We start from the raw sequence: 23,189 nt of genomic DNA on the forward strand, positions 1-23,189 counted from the left end.
TTATGCTTTAATTATTTACGAAATTAGAATAATTTCGAGTAACATTGTCATGAATTTCACAATATGACAATACTGTGATCATTCGAATATATGATGATGATATTATTTTTTTTTGTCATTACTAGACTATTTGTCATATTCAAAATATCCTGTTTCCTATCAGAACTGGTCTATCTCTCAGTATGTCCCAGACAGTACGAGACCCATAGAAAAGATTTAAAGTTCATCATTTGTTGTACCTCTATTTTTCTTGTTTATTGTAAATATATTTATTTATTTAGTTTCATTGTACATTCTTAAATATGTGAATATATAAAGTCTGTCAGTTTAACACGCAGGCTTTCACGACCAACTCTGGCTGTCGCCTGATGATGCTAGGTGTAATTACTGGCGAAACGTCGCACTCCAATTGTAAATGTTGTGGCTTGGCTCTCCAACACACCGGTGTGCTGTACTAGTAACAAATTGGCATGTTCTGTTTACGTGACAACCCTTACTAGTTGTCTGTGTCGGGTAATGGCGGGTTTAACGACATGTATATTTATGCGATCTAAATAAAAAAAACTCTATTATGGATCTAAAGTCTGTGCATTCCCGGTTTTCCTGAGTGAAAAGTGAATGATGCCCTTTGCCCAGTTCGGGCCAGCTGGCTCAAAAATCGAAATACAAATACAAATATAAACACAGTACTGTATATGGAGTCAGAATCAGAATATGTATTATGCTGGAGGAATCCAATGAGCTATAAAGCTATTTTGCACAGATGTCCAGGTAGGGGCTGGTCAGAACGTTACAACAACAAACAATACAAAAACACGATTATAGTATAGGAAAGGTAAACAAATCACTTTTTAAAAATATACAAATAAAACAACACTTTTTTATCTTACCAGCTAAAGCCTACTGAGCTATTAGCGTATTTTTTTCAGAAAAAACCTGGCCACAAATGATAGCTGAACGAAGTGACTCATGTGGAAATTTACAGCAGCCTATTCATCGAAATGATCTGAACACAAGTTTCTAAAAGTGAAGGGAAAAACCGGAGGACGCGGAGAAAAAAATCCACACGGCCACGGGGAGCGACAGAGATATGCAAACTTTAAATCTACGGACCAATGCAATAACAAAGACGGTGAAAACTACCGAGCGCTACCTGTGACTCCAGGGAACGCCGACTATGAGTTAAAAACAAAGCTAATGTTTATAATCAAACTGAACGGATATGAGCAAGAACACTCTGAGGAAACATCATAAATCAGACTTTTTCATTATCCCTCCACATGCACCCTCATGGAATTTCACGGGTCTCATCGACTCAGCAACTGACTTTGAGCAACTCATCCATCCAATAAGGGTGAATTAGGAAAGGTGAATTTGGCAATGGAAACACTCATGAGGCGCGCTATACGGAAATGTCTCATCGACATGCCCTGTCCCAACGGAACGGTGCGTCTATTTAACTACCTATGGAATGACTTCCAATCAATGCTGGGCTTCACTTTAAATCAATTTGGAAATGATTTCTGTTGAGCCACTAAGCTAATGTTTATAATCAAACAGGTTTGAGAAAAAAAATCAATGGTGTCGTCTAGAAACTGTCATCCCATCCTGTCTCCTGCGTCCTCTTTTTCCTTCTCCATCCATCCATCCATCGGGGGCAGTGGCAAATAAATGCACAGCTCCAGTTGTGCAGCTCACCACCAGGCCGGATTAACCTTCACATGTCAAAACACCACAGTGCCTCCTCATGCCAGACACAACATTCAACTCCAGAGGGCATTACGAACCAATCGCACCGATGCCAACGACACGCCGTCACCACTTCCCCCTATTAAATCCCACGTGACGATGGGTGTCAATTTAGCAATAGCCGCGCAGCTGTCCGATACAGGTCTGCCCCTGTGTGTGTCTCTACGGTGCCAGGCGTACACGCGTACGCGTATCCCGCGCCCCCTTGCCGCTGCTACACTTACAAAGCGGAGGATGAGCACGTGCGCGCATGCTCTGACCGTGCGGGAAACCCCGCAGTCACGTCTAACGGCGGTCACCGAGCCAACCTTCGGCACAATCGGTACATTGTATAGACCGTCAAGAGGTTGGTGCTTAAGGACGGAAAGCCCTGTCCGATACATCCGGATACAACCCGGGTGGCGCGCTTTGCTTCGGGGATTACATTTCACAGAGGTGGACCCACGGCGTAGCATCACAAAGACAGCGGCGGACAAAGCGCGTGTCTTTTCATTAAACGTGCATAAACCCATCGGACCGCTCGCTCCGATAAGCGAAAACCTGTTAATGCTTCTATTATAGCACCGCTTGGTTTCCATGACCTTGATACCGATGAAAGGGGGGATCTCACAGTCGTTGCAAGTGCACGGTGAGGCCCTGCCGCAGGGATGGGCGGCCTATCCGAAACGGCGGCTGTTTTCACTCTGCACTGGTGTCTCTATGTTGCATTGAACATTCAATATCGACCTGTCCAAAGAGATGTAGTATTATTATTATTGTGAGGCAACGCTATAATTCATTTAAATGTCAAGACAAAACAAAAAGAGTTTCCCCGCTCAGAACGAGCATGGGTAAGCACTCGTCTTCATTTGGCGGACATCAGCCACCGGTGGGAAATTAATTCCTTCGGTAGAGGCCCGTTTTCTCCAAAGGCAGACCGACCACTGTTGACTTCCCACAAAGTGGCACTCATTTGATCAAATTTGTATCGATTTAAAAGCCGAGTTGACCCTCCGCTGGGTTTTAATGTCACAATCTTTCGTGGGTCGGTCACTGTAACCGTGTTCATATCCACATCCTTCGAGATAATCAGGAGGAAAATGCTTGAAGATCACATCGTGCACACAGTTCAATTGAAATGTCACTGCCCATTATTGGCCAATTCCATCAAAGTGAATTTTTTTAAAATATCTGGCTCTAAATTACAGCAGGTACAGTATGTGCCAGGCAAGATGCATACGCTATAGGCTACTGCCTGAAACTTAATTAAAATATTCGCCTAATTACAGATTCAATCTATGCGAGATTTACTGAATCCATACACCTTATGAAAAGTACTAATTTGGGGCCGCGAATAAAATATCCTGATTAATTTACAAATACATTTCACTGAAAAGTGAATTTAAGATAATTAAAATGCTCCAGAACACTGCATGTCTGCCCAAGTGTGTAATTATAGCGGTTAGTGTGGAGCGGTAGTGTAGCGTTTAGCGCGCTGCACTACGAACCCAGCATCCCGAGTTCGATTCCCGCTCACGGCCAACACCAGTGACGATTATCTGAACCGGTCCTGGGCCTCCCCTAAGTCGACTCAGCCTCAAATGAGTACCTGGTGAGGCATGTAAAACATCACCACTGGGGTGATAAAGGCGGCCAGGCGTGGCGTTGGCCACCCACCCCCTCGTGTGCTGTGCCGGCCTTCATAGGTGTTCGCTAACAGCACTTGCCCCGACAGTCTGTTAAGGCTACACGGATGATCTTTGTCTTTGTAATTATATCATAATGAACTGGAACGTCCAGCGTGGGTATCAACTTAGTTAACTCACAATGTATTATTTTGACCGTTGTTTCGTTTTCATTAATTATTATGAAAATAATTTCCCCATATCTGTGATTGCATATTCACCATGTGCCACAACCGAAACCGCACTGCAAGTAGCACGATATGACATCCAAATGACTGTATTCTGGCAAAAGTATATACAATTTCTGAACACATATACAGCAATCAAGTGTTATTACAATCATGGCAAAGATGAAGCCACAACGTATATACCTACAAGACACCACAACAACATGAAGTGCCATGGTGGCAAGTTGTTTACTACCTCGTCTGGTATACAGGACGCCTGTATATTTCGAATTTGCGTGTCTCTCTACCCGGCTCCTCCGTTTTTTTCCTGCACATTTAACAACATATTTTCTGAGTATTTGTCTGCTGTAAATTTCCGCATGATAAACCACTTCGTATAGCTATCATTTGTGGCCAGGTCACTTCTAAAAAATAGCTATATAGCCCAGTGAGTCTTACCTGGTAAGATAAAATAAAAATACGTTAATTTACATTTCATCCTCTAGCTGATAATTATACAAAAGGCAAGTATTTCCCATTTCAGAACGATTTGCTGTTCATACTTTGGTGTTCGCTGGTCCGACACTGGTGAGTCAAGGCCATAAAGAAGGCCGTCTCGGGTGTAGACCAATCAGTTTCAAAGACAATGAAAATATTATCAGAGCACGTTTGTTTGCATGTTTTGCCACAAGTACGTGTGGTTAATGCAGACTTGAAAAGTATCTATTTTTGATGAAAGTTCTAAAATTAAGATGGAAGTATCTATTTTGTCTTTTAACATCTTAACACCTGTGTTATTGCCAGAAAGAGTAAAACCTATTCTTATTTTTCATAATTTGATGTGCCATCACCAAAAAAGATTATTGTGGGCACCAAATGGGATTCAATATTCAAGCCACTAACCCAGTGGCCTGTATGATGCTAATGCTGTTGCTGTTCATACATTAGTACTGATAACTGTGCCACTTACATTATGATGGATAATAACAGTTATGATGATGATAATGATGGTGGTGAGGGTTTCACTGTCCCAATTTCGGTGATTCGTGCTCTTCTATTTCGAGTTGATTTTGCTCACGCTGAGATGAGGACAAAGCAAAGAAAATTATCTGTGGGTCCGCTTGGGCCCCCCCGACCCCGCCTTAGCATGCGTGCGAGTTACTCACTCGGAGGAGTCGATGAAGTAGATCACGAGGGTGCCGATGCTGAGCAGGAACACGAAGAACACCTGGTGGCAGATACCAAGACCAAGGTCGCCAGCATCAGCCATTGCCCCGTTCTCAACCCATAGGGGCCAGGGCACTGAGAGACCATCGCTTCACAGAGCGTCCGTATTTAACCGTTATTTAATCAAGGTAAAGTCAGAATTTATCTTTATTTATCCTGGAGAAATCCGATTAGCTATGAAGCTCTTTTTTATTTACACAGATCTCCAGTAGAGTTGGGTCAGAACGTTACGGACAACAAACGATACAAAAAAAGATAGTGTAATGTGTAGAAAAGGTAAAAAAAAACCACGAAAATTTAATTAATTAAATGTATTCATTATATCAGTTTAAATTGTATACGTACATAAATTTCAAAGCTTGGGCAAGGCAGAAAAACAACAGCAAAAACCGTCCCAGACCACATCAAGACAACATATGGTACCCCAATAAAATTTCTCATTAAAATTGAACTATCGATACTACATGGGTAAGGATGGAATTATTGTATAAGTCGCATTGAGTGTCAAGATTCCTTCTGAGGTTAGTTCTGCATTGGGATGTTTCGTAGATATATATTATTAATAGCTTATAGCCATAAGAATGTGGAATTTCCCCTGCTGGCTGAACATGAAGGCAACATGCACTGAGGCACCGAGCGTGAAGTCATTGACTTGACTCTTAATCCAAAACAGGAATTGACCCAGACAGCTAACATTTGATGTAAAAGGCGTTCGATGAAACTTGCTACTGCACCAACTTAATTTTTTTAAGTGGGCGAAATATTATATTTCACGTGGATTTTGTGCAAAATACCCAGTCAACATTAATTAATTTCTACCGAGAGATATACTGTACTGTATAAAGAATCGGGAAATGTGATACATACAGTCACCTTCCTATTATGGACACTGTCACTATGCTTTCAATATCTGTCTGGATTGTGATGTTTTGGTATTCGTATTGTTCACAAATATTAAATCTCTTTTGCATGATGAAATTGCAATGCAGTGAAGAATTCTTGAACTAACACCAGAGACAAGCCATGTTGAAAACATTTCTTGGAAGTGACATCAATGGTCTCAGCTCGACATCCTTCAATGGTTTGTCTTACCACAACCTCTAGGCAGAGCTCTTCATCTGTGTGTGTGTGGGGGAGAGGGTTCTCTTTTTCTGTCTGCCAAAATATGTATCAGACCTTAGAGGGTGCACTTTAGGTGGATATCCAAATTAGCATTTTTGGTTACCAGACTAAGACCATTCCACTTGAGAACCTGATTTCACTCATGTTAGAGGTGCTGATTCGCTGCACCCAACTTGGCTAATCATCCCATTGTAATGGTCAACACTGTTGAATTCAACAAACCAAGGAGACAGATCGTGCATGAAAGCATCACATTTCAAAGTCACATATCCTGGCCAACGGGCGTTTTGGACTCCAGCATACAATCACTCCAGCTATTTAAAGAGTAAAAGTAGTGCTGAGGAGACCCAACTGACATATGCGCTGCCCATATCAATTATGAACGGGTAGCAATCATAAACCCCACGCCCTAGAGTCACTTGGCAGGAAACGGTGGCTCAAAGCTGCCAATGGAGATGAGCACCACCCCATTTTATGCAGGAGACACACGCATCGTTGAAGCCACCCAGCCTGACATACGCCGTCAAGTATTTGTTCAAACGAGACCGAATTAGTTATTTTTGTACGCAAACATCTTGGTCCCCACCTGCCAGAGCTGTCGGTCGATGGTGCGTTGCATTCACAGCAATCGCGCGCGCTCGCACGGGCCACGCGCGCGCGGCCGCAACTTAAACGATGAATTACGGGAGCAGAACAATAACCCGCGCTCGCAGCGCCAGCACCTGTTCCTCGCCTGACAGCCCGTTTATATTCAGCGCAACACATGGCTCTCCATGTGCTACTTTGGAGAATAAGGCCGAGTGATAAATGTGTGAATTCACCGAGGGCTTCGTGGGAACATTGCAGCACGTTTCACAGGGTGACACGGACTGAGCCTGCGCTTTAGAATTATTTCGGTCCCGAAAAAATTAAATGACTCATCTTTGCGTGAAGCTGATCTCATTAACGACACGTTTTCAATTCCCGCGCGCCTCTGCTCTTTGTTTATTTAAATCACAATTGAATGCCGGCAACTGGCTGTTGAGGGCTGCGTCGCGTTATTAGCGTCCTCTTTGGAAACGCACAAGGATGGATGGCACAGGGGCGGAACGCTTGATTCACAAATGGAAGTTGAAGTCCAAGTTCGAGCTGGAGTCCATCATCACGGAGAGGTGACGATGAACAAAAAGTCACAAACACCTCGTGAAAAATCTCGAGCTTCGATGTTCCGCGGAGCTTTTGGGCCACAACCCTAAACTGCATCCACTACACACACCATGGCAGCTGATGCGGATATTGTACTTGATGCGCAAATGGAAAATGTAAAACTCTCCGGTGTGTGACTGTGGTCACCCAGAAGAGATTATGGAACATATAATGAAGAAGAAGACGTCAATAACATTTAAACTAATGTGTGGGGTTGTCCTTCAGAAAGATTGGAATCTCCATCACGTGCGCGTGCCCATTGCGTGACGAGACAACCACTACATTACGCTCTATTTGATAAGAGCGACACATGAGTCATTGAGCATGCAGCTTTCTACACTTCATCCTTGTCGGAATCGCAGCGAGATGCAATGTGAAGCCTTTCCCTCAACACATCCCCAGCAGCCTGCAAATACATGACTGTGAATATTTCTGAACACACGGGTACGTTTGCGTTTCCTTGCTCTACACGAATGTTTCCGTTGCTTCACAGAGGCGTGTTGGAATCACAGTAAGTTAGGTGGCACCACTGATATTCTTGGTTTAAATCTGGACAGCCACCCATGATTAAAGTGAGCCTCTCTGGTCGGTCACCAATGACTACAAAGAAGAAAAAATCTCATGAAATTAGATTTTTTATCTTAATTTCCAGCTTTGAGTTTAAAAAGATATACATGTATGTGTAAGTTTGACTGTCAGAAATCGTGGGAAAGTGCTCTGCTCAGCTTGTGCATAATAAAGGTCACATGAAGAGCAATCTCAGAAATAGTTCTGTGAACTCTCCAACGCAGGGTGAAAAGAGTTCAAAATCGATCCTCAGTCCCATATAATGACGCTGACGGCACAGTTGGAATACAAATGCGTTAACAACAACACGAATTACATGGTAAAAAAGCCTCCATATTCAATTAATAAAATTTAAATCGTAAAATAACAGCAATAAATTAACAAGATAAAATCCGTTTCATTAATGGACCTCATGCGCCAACGTTTTCCAGCAAGCATTTACAAATTCAAATTGCAAGCATACAAAAATGCTAACTTTCTGACTGGTTTTAACTGTCTGAGTCTCATCAGCAGAGCGTGGCATTTTAAACAAATGCCACCGTGGTTGCCATGATGGCATTGGCCGCAGTACGGCAAAATAGTACAGAATTCATTTTTGCATTGCAATAGGCGGTGCACCTTTGTGTGTACGTATACATTTCAAATTTTAACTTGTAATTTAAAAAAATAAAATGAATAATAAATGTAACCATTAAACATTGGTGTTTTTTCACGTCTAGATTGCAAAAAATATAATACATCTCAATGGCCTTTTGCATTGGTCAAACAAAGCACATTGTAAATAATTCAATTTAATTTATTTATGTCCTTGCATGACTCGCTTCATAACATGTAATAATTTAGCTGCCTACTATTACGGTATTCCTGGCCTTCCCTCCAAGGTAGACACACAAATGAAAATCATCAGTCACGTGATGCCCTCGGGCCATTTTAAAGTCAGTAAAGGGGCGACTGTGGCACACGAAAGAGATCCATCAAGGGAGGCGCTCCCTTCCTGGAGCGCTGAGGGGAGTGCCACGTGCCCTGCGATGGCAGCACCAAGTGCAAGTGCCTCATCGCTCTTGAGGGTGACGCTATACGATGGCGCGTTCACCGCTTCTTGCAACCGTTCACGGTTCAAATAGAGTGGCCGCTCAGAAATGAAGACTGCGCAAGTTTGAAGATCATATCGCGTCATTCGCAGGATTAGAACATTGTGTGTTACCGTACTGGTGTCATGGTCCAAAATTGAAAACTCGTCCGCAAAAAAATCATTTGGAATGTATGTGGCAATCACCGTCCCCTACTGCGAAAATCAGGTCCCTCAAAAAAAGTCTGGAATCTCAGACTTTTCTACCTAAACAAGCATAATAACAATAATAACTTCAAACGGCTGATTATTGGCTGCACAGGACCGCAACTCATTATTACCTTCTCACTCAGAAAAGTGACTTTAGAAAAGAAATATAGCAAACTTTACGGAGCATTCTCTTAGATTTTTACTAATCACTGCACAATGCTACCTAATAAGTGTATCACTGTCAAGGAACACATCAGCCGCACGGCCTTCTGAGAGGGCATAATTTAACTCGCATTGTTTCAATGCAAATTCAGTCAACTCTGGACTGGTTACTAATGAGTTGTGTACGAAATACTTTCATTTTTGACTGCTTATTATTTTATGGGACCTTTCTTGCCATTATTAAAATATAACAATAGGTTTGACCCTATCAGTTTCAAAGACAACGCATAAATTAATATCAGAGCACGTTTTTTGTTTGCATGTTCACCATAAGTACGTGTGGTTATTGCAAACATGATGCCTTGTATAAAGGTGTCAGTTTTTGTACCAGTTTAAAGGGTAAAAACCTACTACTATCTTGACACCTGTTTTATTGGCAGAAAGGGTAAAACCTATTGTTATGCTTATTATTTTGTTATTTATATTCTCCATAATGACGCTCATAATTATTTTAAGTTAAACATTACTGTATCGTTTTGCACCCCAAATCGTAAATAGATGGTCCTTGCCTACAAGATCGAAAGTTCACAAATATTGATTCAAGCAAGCCTTTCCTGATGAGGTTCAGGGTTTGCTGGTCATGAAACACACAAGGTCGTGCAGATGATGGGTTGTGTAAGAAACACTTTCTTTTTATGTGGAGTGATGGACATATGAAGGAGACGTGTCGCGTGCTTATGTATTTTGTTCTGTTTGCAAACAGCAGCTGCTGCCATGCACTTTCCCCGCGAAACCGCGATGCACTGCATTCAGTGATGCCCAAAGACATTCAACGAGAGAGAGAGAAATTAAGGGGCAGGCTCAATGCTTGCGAGGAGCCGAGCGCCACTGACCAGCACGCGTCCCGTCTGCGTCTGTGCGGAGATCATGACCCCGGCCCAGTCCTTGACGGATGTCATCCACCCGACCTCGTTCATGTCCATCTCGGCCACGCGCTCCACGCCTCCCTCGAAGCGCGGGTCCTGGTAGGAGCCTCCCTGGAGCCGTCCCTCCGTCGACACCTTCTGCATCGGGGAGAAACGTGTGATGGGCGAATGTGCAGATATCAAGGTTAAGAGAAGATTATATATTTAGATAGATACATTTCATTTATTTCGCCAGGAAGGACCCGATGAGCTGTGGGGCCCTATTTCATGGGCGTCCTGCAACGGTACAGATGTCACTACGCGGTACAGATGTCACTACGTGGTACAGATCGCCGTTGTTCGCGAGAGCCTACAAAGTCCAGCACAGAACTATACATTAATTGAGGGGGTTGGTGTGGTGAGCACTGTGCCCAACTATATTTGTCTACTCCTCAGCGACGTTGACCCGACTGCGCCGAGCACACATGTTTTTTTAAAGGAGGTCCAGCCCAAGTCCACATTGCGAACGTCCAATTATTCAAACCCACATCACGGGCAATATAGAGCACTGCTTGCAAACAACAACCCATGGCAGTGCTCAACGCATGGCACGGAGACAAACAGCATTCTTCGCATGTCACACAAACATAACACGGATCACGTACACAGAATCCACTCCATAGTGTTACAATAATGACTACCTTCAGAGCACCTTTGCACGGGACATTCCGAACACGTTAGCACCTGTTTTGAAAGATGACACTTTACTGGGAACGTGAAAGGACTAATAAAGCAAAGTTGACATTTTAAATTCAGTAAGTCAACCGGTTGACTTGCCGTAACGAGCATCACGCTCGACTTTCATGAAATAATAATAACTTATGATGTGCCAAATCAAGACACACAAGTACTTCGTAAACACTCGCTACGAATGTAAAACATATCTGCCGACAGCCAGTGCTATTCTGTACACATGCCGATTATGAGCCTAGCTAGTATTCACAAAACATACATTTTCAGCCATTTGTGAATCCACTGCCGGAGAAAGGATTCCTGTCAGCGAGAGTTGCTATGTCAGCAAGAGTTGCTATGTGATCCTCCTTCAACACGCTGGTCAGTGGAGGTTGGTGGCCCATGTAGCATGCTCCAACATCAACACATCTTGAAGGTCATTCGACGCGTTAGGTCCTCTCCTTTATTGACTTCCCACCAGGTGGAGCAGCCTCAGCAGGTGATGTTCAAAGTGCCCACCCTGAATAGCCACCCTGTAGCGTGATTTTGTTTAAAGGAGGGATACATACAAAGAAATACGAGAAAGAGTGACGGCACAACTTGCTTTTGTATATCGGGCATCCTGATCTAGCTCTCACCCAATCTATTTATGAGAAAATGTTGGACCAATATTTGTTTTGACTTGACAATAAGAATTCGGAAGGGGGGCTGAGCCCTCAACAGCTGGGGGGTTCCTCAGACCCCTCCAGCACCCCCCACGCCCCACTCCCCGTGACCTTCCCAATGCTACAGGGCTGTGGGTCACCACAGCTATGGTGGCGAGATGTTAACTACCTCGCCTGGTATGCAGGAGGCCGTGGCTTCAATCTCGACTCTTGACACATGTATATTTGGAGTTTGCATGTCTCTCTCCCCATGGCCACGTGGATTTTTGTCCGGGTCCTCCGGTTTTTCCCTCCACATTTAGAATCAACGTGCGTTTAAGAGTATTTGGCTGCTATAAATTTCCACGTGATAATCCACTTCGTTCAGCTATCATTTGTGATAGCCAGGGTGCTTTTGAAAAATAGCTATATAGCTCAGTGGGCCTTACCTGCTAAAAATGTTTAAAACATAGTTAAATAGATCCTGATGAGGGTTTCAATTTTGACTTAAAGCTTGGGTTTAAAGAAATTGTTTTTGCAATAAGGCGTCCCTGTGGCTCCAACTGACTACTGCGCAGGCAACACTTCACAATAATACTGATGTAAGGGGCAACCCACAGCTAAGCCACTCTCCAGACTGGTTCTCATGAGGCACGCAATATATTCTTTCACAGATTTCAGGATCAACAGTCCTCTCAGAGTCGTGAACCGCAGGTAAAAATCTAATTTACAGGGATTAGCTGATTATTGGAATGAGGATAATTTTTGAAGTTTCTGCTTGTATATCGGCTTGCAAGTACGGTCCACAATATTCTCATTTAGCAAACAAAATGTGAGAAAATTTTTACAGAAATGCTGGAAAAGCTGACAAACCCACGATGATTTTGACGGGATGTGAGGTGTGTGAACGTGACAGAACTAGGGATTGTAAAGCACTGAAAAAATACGTCTCAACAATAGGTAGCCAGACCCATCATCACACTGGCAGCAATAGCTGCATTAAGGGTCACGGTCTCATCCTAAATTGTGATTGTTAGATAATCGCAAAAGGTATTTTGTCGAAGTGGAATGATTCCTTGTGCTGAAATAGCTACATGCCATATAATAATGTCAATTGTAATATTTACCCAGGGAATCCTCACTGTCTGCCAGATCATTTTTTTACAAGAAGCTGCTGCAATTGGGATTTTTGTCCAGCCCCATTAACAATGAGTGATTGGCATGCGGGAGGAAACTGGAGAGACCAGAGAAACCCCACGCGAATAACAAGGGATAAGACTCAACACTGTCATTTCCTGGCAAGCTCCAGTGGTCACCCATCCATGGACTAAACTGGCTCTTGCCTGCTCAGCTTCTGAAAAGGCAAGGCACAGTTAGGGTAGTTTGGTTGTAAGCAAACGCATACTCACATCCGTATTTTTTTTTTAAACAACATGAGACTCTGTTGAGACAAAATATGTTTTTGCAAGGGAGACCTGGATCACTATGTATACAGTAAACATGCAAATGAATAACACAATATAATGAAACTCATAGACACAAATGTATATAAATGTGTACATTGAAAACAAGTACATTATTTCGTGATGTTGCTACTGTGTTGGCAGTGGTGCGCAAGCACAGGTTATAACAACAACTAAAAACTCGACACATTCATCAACAACACTGTGGCATGAACAATAAACAAATATATAATAGGTGATGTTCCGAGCAATGGCCCTTCTTTAAAAAACGTAAAAACACGTAATATATCATTTGTATGTGCCATGAAGAAGGATAATTGCTCTAAACATTGCACATATATATTTAATTTAGGGCCACAGTGCTATTGACGAATGTGTTGAGTATTTCCATCGATTGAAAACACGCGACATTCCCTGCACACCACAGTGGGGACGCTGCTAATATGCTGTGGTTCATGGCTGTTATAACAGAGCACTGTAACCTTAATAAGCATAGGGGATGTGGTGGGTACTCCATAAGGTTAATAGGTACCATATTCAATCAGTGAGTGGCTAGCTATGGAGCAGAGGAGCTGCTGCCTTCTGCAGTTAAATCAAACAACAAAGGCTGAAATGCGTGCCAAGCAATTATATATACCCTCTACACATTCAGAACTGAAAGTCACAGCCGGGCTCTCACACTCACACAACATGAGAGAATATTAACATCGAAGGTAATACACAAGCTCTGTTGTAAACAATAATCAATATAAAAATAAACAGTGTGACACGAACAAGCGTATATCCATTGCGGCATTTCATATGTTCTGTTTGCTCGAGGCCAAACAGATACATATGCTATAATAATAATATTAACAGCATTAAAGGTTTACACTTAAGGGTTAAGAGTCAGTGTACTGTGTGTACCCCTATAGGTTGTGGCACACCAGAGGTCTGTCCCTCTTGGGAGTAATCGAGCGATGAATCCGGTGCCTTGTCGGTGTTTGTGTGTAAAGGTAACGGTGCAGCCCGGCATTACTGGGTTGTTCGGATTCTAAGAAGCTATTTGTTCCCAAGCAGCCCCTCTGTGTCACCCTGTATGTTGCACCCTTGTGCCCCGCTTTCCTGCGACGTCATTTTCTGGGAAAAAGACATTTCTGACTGACTCCAACTTTTGCGGCGGTAAGTTTCACTTCCCGGAGAGTCTGTTATGAGTCTCACCACTGCTGACAGGAAGGCCTTCATATTCTTAGGTTTTTTCGCACTGTTTATTAGGAAGGCCTTCACCATAAGAGATCAAAGCAAAGGCTTCGAGTGTCAAGCAGCTCTGCTATGTATGTCTTCGTGTTTTAGTTCCTATTAATTGATAAAAAAAAATATTTCACCCGAATGATCCCTTGAGGGTGGGAGATCTCGTTTGCAAAGGTGACCTTGGTGTCAAGTGACACACACTCACACACCATAGCAAACAGGTAGTGACACGCATATCCTGTGCTAACAAACATTTTGCAATCTGCAACATGTAGATGTTACAGATTCGTTCATACAGCGTCAACGGGACGAGGCAGCCACTGCGGTAACTCCGAATATCTCTCACCTCACTACATCTCTATTTTTCATCAACATTCCTCTTATCTCGCTACACCCACATCTCGTCTTGTCATCTCATCTGGGCCCTTTAAATTTAGAGGCACCTCCCCCAATGTTGCTAGACACCACGACCGAGCGATGCAGCAGACACCACGGCTGAGTCTCTGGGTACCCATGTCAATCTTGCAAAATGAGACTGATAGCTAGATTTTTAACACCAGATTTTATTCTATCACAAAGCCTTTCCCATTGGGCTGGCTTTTCCAATAGCGGGTCCTTTCCAATTCCCACTTCTTTAGCTTTTCAGTTGACAAAACACGGAGGGAATGGGATTATGGTCGAATAATAATTTTAACTTGTAATGCACCGACCACATCGTTCTCTCGCTCTCAATCAGAGAGAAAGAACGAGTCGGCGACGTGAAGAGGAGAAACCACAGACAAGCGGGGAGGCAGCAGTGTAGCAATGCGGTGGGCTGGCGCCAACAATTGCGTATTAATGTGTTATTAGACAAATCGTGAGTGTTCATATTTCGGAGGAAACCGGAGCGCCCGGAGAAAACCCACGCGTGCGAGAGGGCAACACTCGATCCCAGACAGACGGAACAGGTGGAGTCCACATGTTTTGCTGTACTGCCCTCTCGTGGCGAGCCAGGGTTGCGGCTCCTCCTCGACACCCACGGGAAGGGAGTTTCACGGCATCTGTGCGGCGATCCACCAAGCCTCGCTGCTGCCTCCACAGCAGAGGTCGCAACCGGGTACCCGATACCCGTACCCTACCCGATACCCGGCTACCCGTATCCGGCCGGGTACGGGTAGCCGTTTGCGACCCTGGTGCGGCCGGGTACGGGTAATGGAATCAAAACCCGTTTGCGACCTCTGCTGCACAGTGCTGAATTAGAGGCCACGTGCATAGCCACCGCAGCCGGGCTAAAACGCATCTGGAGTTTTTGTGTAAAAGTTAGGTGCTAGCTTATGGTGTATAGGTTGGCGTCATAGTTTAGGGTTTAAGAGTCAGGATACAGGGGTAGAGGCAGTCTTGCATAAAACGGCAGTCTTACACAAATGTACTCCATACATAACAGTACGAAATGTGTACATAAACATACCAGTGCAATGTATACATAATGTATCATACGTGTGATACAAGACGTAACTGTACATAACAATCATGTGAAATATACACGACTCGGCTGTTTAAAGCCCTGAGCCAGTGCTGGAAAGTCCACATTCCTATGGTGGGGATGAGTTATTGCATAGGACAGCCACTGCTGACTTAACACAAAGTGTTAATCGTTTAATCGACCCCGAAGTTGTACACTACCGTATATGGCATACAGTATATATTCAATATACTGTACAGGGTGTTGTAAAAAGATGGACCCAATTTCAAAGCAGTATATTTCACGATGGCAACATGTTACAATTACACGAAAAGTTACAAATGGTTTAATGAGTTATCAGGTTTTACTAACCATTTTATAAATGCTCTATGTGCCCTCCAGCTGCTGTACGGACAACATCGAGGCGATAGTTGAATTCGTCCCAAACGCCTCTCAAAGTGTCGTCTTCCACTGAAGTCACCGCTGCCGTGATTCTGTTTTTGAGGTCATTCAGATTAGTCGCTAACGGTGGCACCAGAACACGGTCTTTGACGTCTCCCCACAAGAAAAAGTCGCAGGGTGTGATGTCTGGGGATCTTGGGGGCCAAGAGTGTAGCGCCAAGTCTTGGGGTCCCCTGCGACCTATCCAACGTTGAGGCAGTGTGTCTTGCGAATGACTGAGGCTAGGGGCTGTTTGTGCGCTGGGAGAGGCATCATTTGAAACTCTATGCCCCGCCCTTTCAAGTGGTAAGAGTTTCATTCATGGGCGGTTCGTGGTTGCAGAGATATAGCGATTTCAAATCCGGTCCATCTTTTTAAACACCCTGTATAACATGTACGTCTATACGCTATTGCATAGCACATGCGCTGTGCGTATAACGTAATAAGCTGCGTTGTATCGCTGCAACTCTATGTATAAGCAACCTACAGATTGTTTTTTCCTACACACAACAACACAACGTGAATTGAATTGTTGAGACTCTACGGAAACCTATTACAGACCGCGTTCGGTGCATGCCCACAATCGGATTGCGTGTGGGTCGCGTGCCACGGCGGTGGTCGTAGCGGGGCTGATGATTAGAGCCCACGTTGTGTACTGCCTATGGGCTATTGCCTACGGTGTACGTGACAACACAGGCTGTAGTGGAGTGTATGCAACAGCGCCTAGACACATGTAACGTATGTAGTTGATATGGTCACCCCATGGTATGGAATGTGTAGTTATGTGTGTCATGTGCTCTGTGATGCTGTGACAGGCTGAACTGGACTGTCGATATATAGAGCCGAGCTGGGTCCGATAGACCCTGCATTTTATGCGTGGCATGTGCCTTGTACAATATATGCAGAAACAGGCTGGAGTGTGTGTGTGAGACTGTATGATGCTCAAGAGTCTAGCTCCAGAGCATCATAGTCACACACTGCTTCACAAACGGTGTGTCGCTATGCTTTCGAACTGATCCACGGACACACGGACAATGCAATAAAATAATTAACACATAGACACCCAGATGTCAACGCAACGTAAGACATGCATGTACAGACACACAGAGACAATGCAATGAAACAATTGACAGGCGCACAGACAATTGAAGTAAACAATGGGCAGATAGAGAGTTAAATACAATGATTAACGAACACATAAATGAACGTAAAATGAGACATCGGCGTTGAAAATGGACACAGTAGACAGATGCAGAAATTTAAATAAACCATGAAATTGACGAACAGACGGCTGTCCTAACAATTACCAATTGAACACACACCCACAAAACGCACCCACGAAACACACACACCCACAAAACGCACCCACGAAACACACACACCCACAAAATGCACCCACAAAACACACACACACAAGTGCCCCCTCTTAGTGCATTGGCCGAGTCGGGAGCCCCAGTTCCCCGGGTGAGGAATTGAACCTGAGACCCAAGCGTCTGCGGCCAGCAACCAAAATAACAAGAAGAGCCACCCTTTTCGAATTCGGTGAAACCAAAAAATCACTCTAATTTCTTTCAAGAGTCGCAACGCACGTGGCGAATACGAGACGGTGGCCTTTTGAAAACTAACGTCACGAAGCGAACAGGAGTAGTAGTACAGACAAAAAGACCCCCCGTGTAGCCTGTAACAGACTGTTGGGTCAAGCGCTGTTAGCGAGCAGCACCTATGAAGGCTGGCACGGCGCACGAGGGGGTGGGTGGCCAGCACCACGCCCGGCCGCCTTTGTCTCCCCAGTGGCGATGTTTACTACACACCGCACCGGGTACTCGGTTGAGGCTGAGTCGATCTAGGGGAGACGGCCCAGCGACCGGGCCCAGCTAACGGTCACCGGCGTTGGTGGTGACCGCGAGCGGAAATCGAACTCGGGTCGCCGGGTTCGTGGCGCAGCGCGCGCGCGCGCCAGCCACGAACACTCGCGGGACGGCAGCGTTGGTGGTGGTGGCGGTGGTGGTGGCAGTGGTGGTTGTGGTGGTGGCGGTGGCGGTTGCGGTGTGGGGTGCGCACCTTGTGACTGCGGGCGCACGCCCTGCAGCACCACGTCCACACGCAGTGCACGCCTCGCCACGCCACGATGGCGAGCAGGCCACCGAGGAAGGTGACGAGCGACGAGGCGAGGAAAGCCCACCACATGCGCTGCTCGGGGTCGCACACCGCCGCCTGAGCCTCCGACTGCTGCGACAGGTGCACGGGCTCGGCCAGGCTCCAGTTGAACAACTCCCCGCGAACCCCCCCGCCGCCGCCGGGGCCCCCCTTCTTCGCGTCCTGCGATGTCGATGCGGCTCTCCTCCCGACCCCGCGCTCGGCGCCGATGCCCAAGCCCACCTCTGCGGCGGCCGCGGCAGGCGCGAGCAGCCCCAGCCTCAGGACGGCTGTCGCCGACGCCGCCACCGTCGTCATGATGATGAACTCCATCATCATCGCCGTCATCTTCGCCACTGCCGATCACTGCTGCGCTGCGCGCTGAGGAGCGTCAGCCGTCGACATAGCGCGCGGCGCGATGATGACTGCCCCCACTCGCCGGGCACTGGGTCTCACTCCGCGCTCTCTCACTCACTCCCCTCTCTCTCCTCGCTCTCTCACTCCTCTCTCTCTCTCCCGCTCGGCACGCACGCGCCCCTCCCGTCACCCCCACCAGCCCCCCAACACGTGTGTGTGTGTGCGCGTGTGTGTGTCTGTGCGCGCACGTGTGCGTGCGTGTGTGTATGTGTGCGCGTGTGTGTGTCTGTGCGCGCACGTGTGTGCGTGTGTGTGCGCGTGTGTGCGCGCGTGTGTGTGTGTGCGCGCACGTGTGTCTGTGCTCGTGGATGTGCGCGTGTGTGTGCGCGCGTGTGTGCGCGCGCGTGTGTGCGCGCTCGTGTGTGCGTGTGTCTGTGCGCGCACGTGTGTCTGTGTGCGCGCGTGTGTGTGTGCGTGTATGTGTGCGCGTGTGTGTGCGCACGTGTGTGTGTGCGCGTGTGTGTGCGTGTATGTGTGCGCTAATGTGCGTGCGTGTCTTTGTAAGCCTGTGTGCATTGTTTTGTTATGGGGAGGAGGGGTAGCGCGTAACGGTGAGCGCGCACTGGGATACGACACCCGGCGACCCGAGTTCTATTCCCGCTCGCGGCCAACACCAGTGACGATTATCTGAACCGGTCCTGGGCCTCCCCTAGGTCGACTCAGCCTTAAATGAGTGGCTGGTGCTATGTGTAAGAGTCGCCACAAGGGAGACAAAGACGGCCGGACGTGGCGCTGGCCACCCACCCTTTCGTGTGCCGTGCCGGCCTTCATCAGTGAGCTCACTCGGAGCACTTTCGCCAACCTTTAGTGAAAGGCTACACGGGGGATCTTTGCATTTATTTTATCATCGTTATTAGCGCCCCGCGATACGATCCACGAATCCCCGGATCACCCTGCCGCCCACGCATCTGTTGCCATCGTTATCCCAACCTTACCCGGGGCGCCCCCCTAGGTCGACTCAGCGTAAAATTATTTGCGTTGACAGCAGTGGACTATGAAAGGTGCGAACGCACGTGCTTGCTGCCCACGAACACGTACCCCGAATAGGCGCTCGCTAACACCGCTTGGCACTCAACCGGTGGAATCATAATAGAGCCATATACTTATCCAGTTACACGTTGGAAAGTCATTCAATGCAATGGTTAACCAATTGATAGTAGGTGATGTTTGCAAAATGAGGTAATGGATATTTGTTTGAACATAAAACCTGGCAGGGTTCGATTTCTAGTACGACGGTAACGCACTTCGTCCGTGAAAATCGCAAACAGCGATCTGTCAAACGTTATCCAGGTGCACGGGTTTTGTTTGGGAGCGGTGGAGTGGTGGTTAATTTTACCAGCCCAACACATAGAAGCCTGGATCCTGGGTTCGATCCCTATTCAAACATACAGGCATTCTCCTTTAACGAGCGATCTTTCAGCGAAAATTCGCTATAACGAGCACTTTGAATTTAGACCCATTTGTTCACAAAACGAACAAAATGTTCGTTTAGCGAGCGGAGACCTATCGATGATCGAAAGCGCCCCGTGGCGGCAAGTGGGCGCACGGCGGCCCACAGCTGTTTGTTTACCAGCTGTGCTGTGCCCACGTGTCTCGTCGTCGTGTGGGTGGAGGTTGCCCTTGTGGTGGCACTGCAATGGGTGGGTTGGGGGGAGAGGGTGGGTGGCAGCGCTTCGTAGACGAGGACAGGAAGTCGCCGCGCTCCATCTCGCGTCCCTGCATCGCACCTCCGATTGGCTAGGTATGTTGCGAAATAAGTTAAACATATATCCATAGTGGCTATGAACCCAGCAACCCTGGTTCGATACCCAGCCACGACTAACATCAGTGGCGAGTGACATGTGAACCAGCGGTCGTGCGTGGGCACACTGCTGCTCCCTCCACCCACTAACATCATCTACCCTTCAAACAACGTAAATGGCAGGCACCTGCAAGCACTCTGGTTACATTTGATGTTTTATTACTTTATTTTAACATTACAATTTGTGTTTCTTACGTTAAAAAAGCTGTTCAAGAGTGGAATGTTTGTGGAGCTGAAACGTAGCTGACCTTCTTAACATGGGAATCAATGGGAAAACGATGGTCGTTTAACGAGTTTTCTCTTCCCAAGCAACCTTCAGTGGAACGTATCTCGCTCGTTCAGCGAGACACGCCTGTATTATCAACAGCCACTGTTACAAAAATCGCATCTGGGTGTCCCCTTGATTCACTTTGTTCAAATAGGCACATGATGGTGTGCTCATGAATACAGGCAATCCTCGACTTACGTACGAACGAGCTTCCAAAAGATATTTATTTTTTAACCATCCGACTTGCGAACGTGAACTCGCACTTGCGAAACCGAACCGCATAACTATTTACAGTGTTACATGCAAATGCACAATATGTCTTCTCATTTATGAGTTGAACAATGCTTCCGTTTTTGTTCAACCTTACCACATTTTATAACACTGACCGTATGGGCATTTAAATATCATGCATTTTAGTGTTCCGACTAACGAACCGCTCGACTTACAAACGGGACCCAGGAACAGAACCCGTTCATAATTCGGGAACTGTCCGTATTTAGATTAGAGAGATTAAAGCGGGTTTCGTTGTGCGTTGGTTCTGACCACACCTAAGCCACGTGTTCTGTGCCCGGCTTTGATAGGTACTCGTTAGCAGCACTCTCTGAGCCAAGCGTGCAGCATCAAGCAGGCATCTGCTTTGTGCTCAGGCACATTGCTGCTCTGTCTCTGCGGAGCAAGCGCGCTTGATGCACGTTCTGTTTAAACTATATTGAGATCAAAGCGATAAGCATACAATACACACAAATATAAACCTGTCTGCAGCCCACGCACTACACTCGCATCGATATAATAACCGGATATAGTAAAGCACAGGCGACTTAAATAGCCCAACGAGCTCGTAAATCACTGCTGTCGATATCGTAATGATTGCTTCCTTGCCCGTATATAATTCTTGTATGTATATAGTACTGTATGTGTATCTGCTGCTATCCCGACCGCCTATTCCCACCACCACGTGGCCACTGCCTCCTTGCACACACAACCGCGTGCTCTAATTAACGGCGAGAACCTTGTATTACCCATTGCATTGGCTGATAATGAAATCTCGGCGGAGTCTCGCCTGAACTCGGCTCGCTCTCCATCTCACGACTCAATCATTAGCGTCGTTATGGAAACCGTAAATAACAATAAATAAGCGGACAATATGTCGCCTCCACATATAATCCGTCTCTCCACATAAAGCAAAACATATATTATTTACACAACCCTTCTGGGAATGCATAATTTCAGCAGCATTGTTTCAAGATGAGCAAATTTCTGGACCAGTTTCGATATACAGAATATAAATAACAAAATAAATAGGCAGGCAATGTCTCCTTCACATATATCCTCCACAGCAATGACACTTAATGATTATTTTGAGTTGTGTGGATTAACTATATAATTTTTAAAAGAGACTGAGACCCCTAATCATACAGCTATAAACGACTGGTAGCTCACCACCGTTTGATTAAAGCAAGCCGATGAGACACCTCACAACACAGGTATCTATTTGCAAAAGCGATATTGGACCTTACACACATTGAATCTATCTGAATGGGCGCTTGGCTAAAAACCAAGGTTCCTACTTAAGAAAGAGGTAATCCACTTTAATGGACTCTAGTTGACTGGCCAGGTCTGCATTGCAACACAGTAGTCCCTCGGTTAACAGTGGAAATCGTTTACACTGTAGTAACGCTTACGACTCGTTGACACCGGAGTTGGAGGCACACTTGTTTATTTGAATACCAACTTTGTGACATACACAATTGAGGGGGTATCGGCCCCCTCACCCGTCTATCTGAGGACACACCTCTAGGCTAACCTTAGCCTGCCTCTGAGTCCTCCACTAATGGGCTAGGGGAGGCTATCTTGGCCCGACACTGGTCAGTCGGGCCCGGTACCCAGAGTCCAGACCAGCACTGGCTCTGGCTCTGGTACCACGCCACTGGCTCGAGCCTGCGCGGTCCTGATAAGGACGGCGTACCAGGGGGAGTCCAGGGCTCTATCTCAGACGTCTTCCTCCTCCTCTTCTTTAGCTAAACATCACTCCCGAGCCTCCCGATACATTCCCCTTTTATACACCCCCCTCCCTGAGGGGTGGGGCCCCGGGGGATCGTAACGTCCGAAGCGCGGACGTCGTAGAGGGCACCTGCCCGTGCACTGACGTAGCCCCGCCCACTGTGCTTGTTTACCATAGGCTGCCATGCATAACGGGCTCTCTGTAACAGCCCTACATCACTCCCCCCCACATAGCATGCAGCCGTCCCGGCTGCCAACATACAAAAATTTGACAATAAAGGTGCCTTCACCCCCTCACGTGTGCCTCACTATTTTTTTGAACCATAACAGGAACCAGAACAAGACACAACAACAAGATGAGAAACAACCCGTCGCACCCCCCCGAATAAATACGAATTCCGTAAAAAAAACAGCTTATATACAACCAGCAGGGAACCCACCCCGCACACACAACAAACGGTGAACCCAACATATGTACATCCGAGGAGCGGGAAACACACCATCCACACAACACCCAATAAACACAACAGCTATGTACACATTTTCCGGCCTCACAACAGTTTGCGCATTTTAGCGCGCGTCCTTGCA

General features: G+C 46.1%; 1 protein-coding gene across 1 annotated transcript in view; it reads right to left on the reverse strand.

Annotated features, from left to right (window-relative positions):
* The window catches only part of LOC144724437 (calcium-activated potassium channel subunit alpha-1-like), a 169,047-nt gene extending 150,498 nt beyond the window's left edge, over positions 1 to 18,549 (reverse strand). The window contains exons 1-3 of the mRNA XM_078603558.1: positions 18,040 to 18,549; positions 10,016 to 10,186; positions 4,747 to 4,808 (exon numbers count right to left, since the gene is read on the reverse strand). Coding sequence (XP_078459684.1) covers positions 4,747 to 4,808; positions 10,016 to 10,186; positions 18,040 to 18,462 — 656 coding nt within the window. The 5' untranslated portion in view covers positions 18,463 to 18,549. The remainder of the gene's footprint in view (positions 1 to 4,746; positions 4,809 to 10,015; positions 10,187 to 18,039) is intronic.
* Between the last annotated feature and the right edge of the window lie 4,640 nt (positions 18,550 to 23,189).

Source organism: Lampetra planeri, chromosome 20 (genome assembly GCF_965212315.1).
Source record: "Lampetra planeri chromosome 20, kcLamPlan1.2.h2, whole genome shotgun sequence".
In the NCBI taxonomy this organism is placed as follows: Eukaryota; Metazoa; Chordata; class Hyperoartia; order Petromyzontiformes; family Petromyzontidae; genus Lampetra; species Lampetra planeri.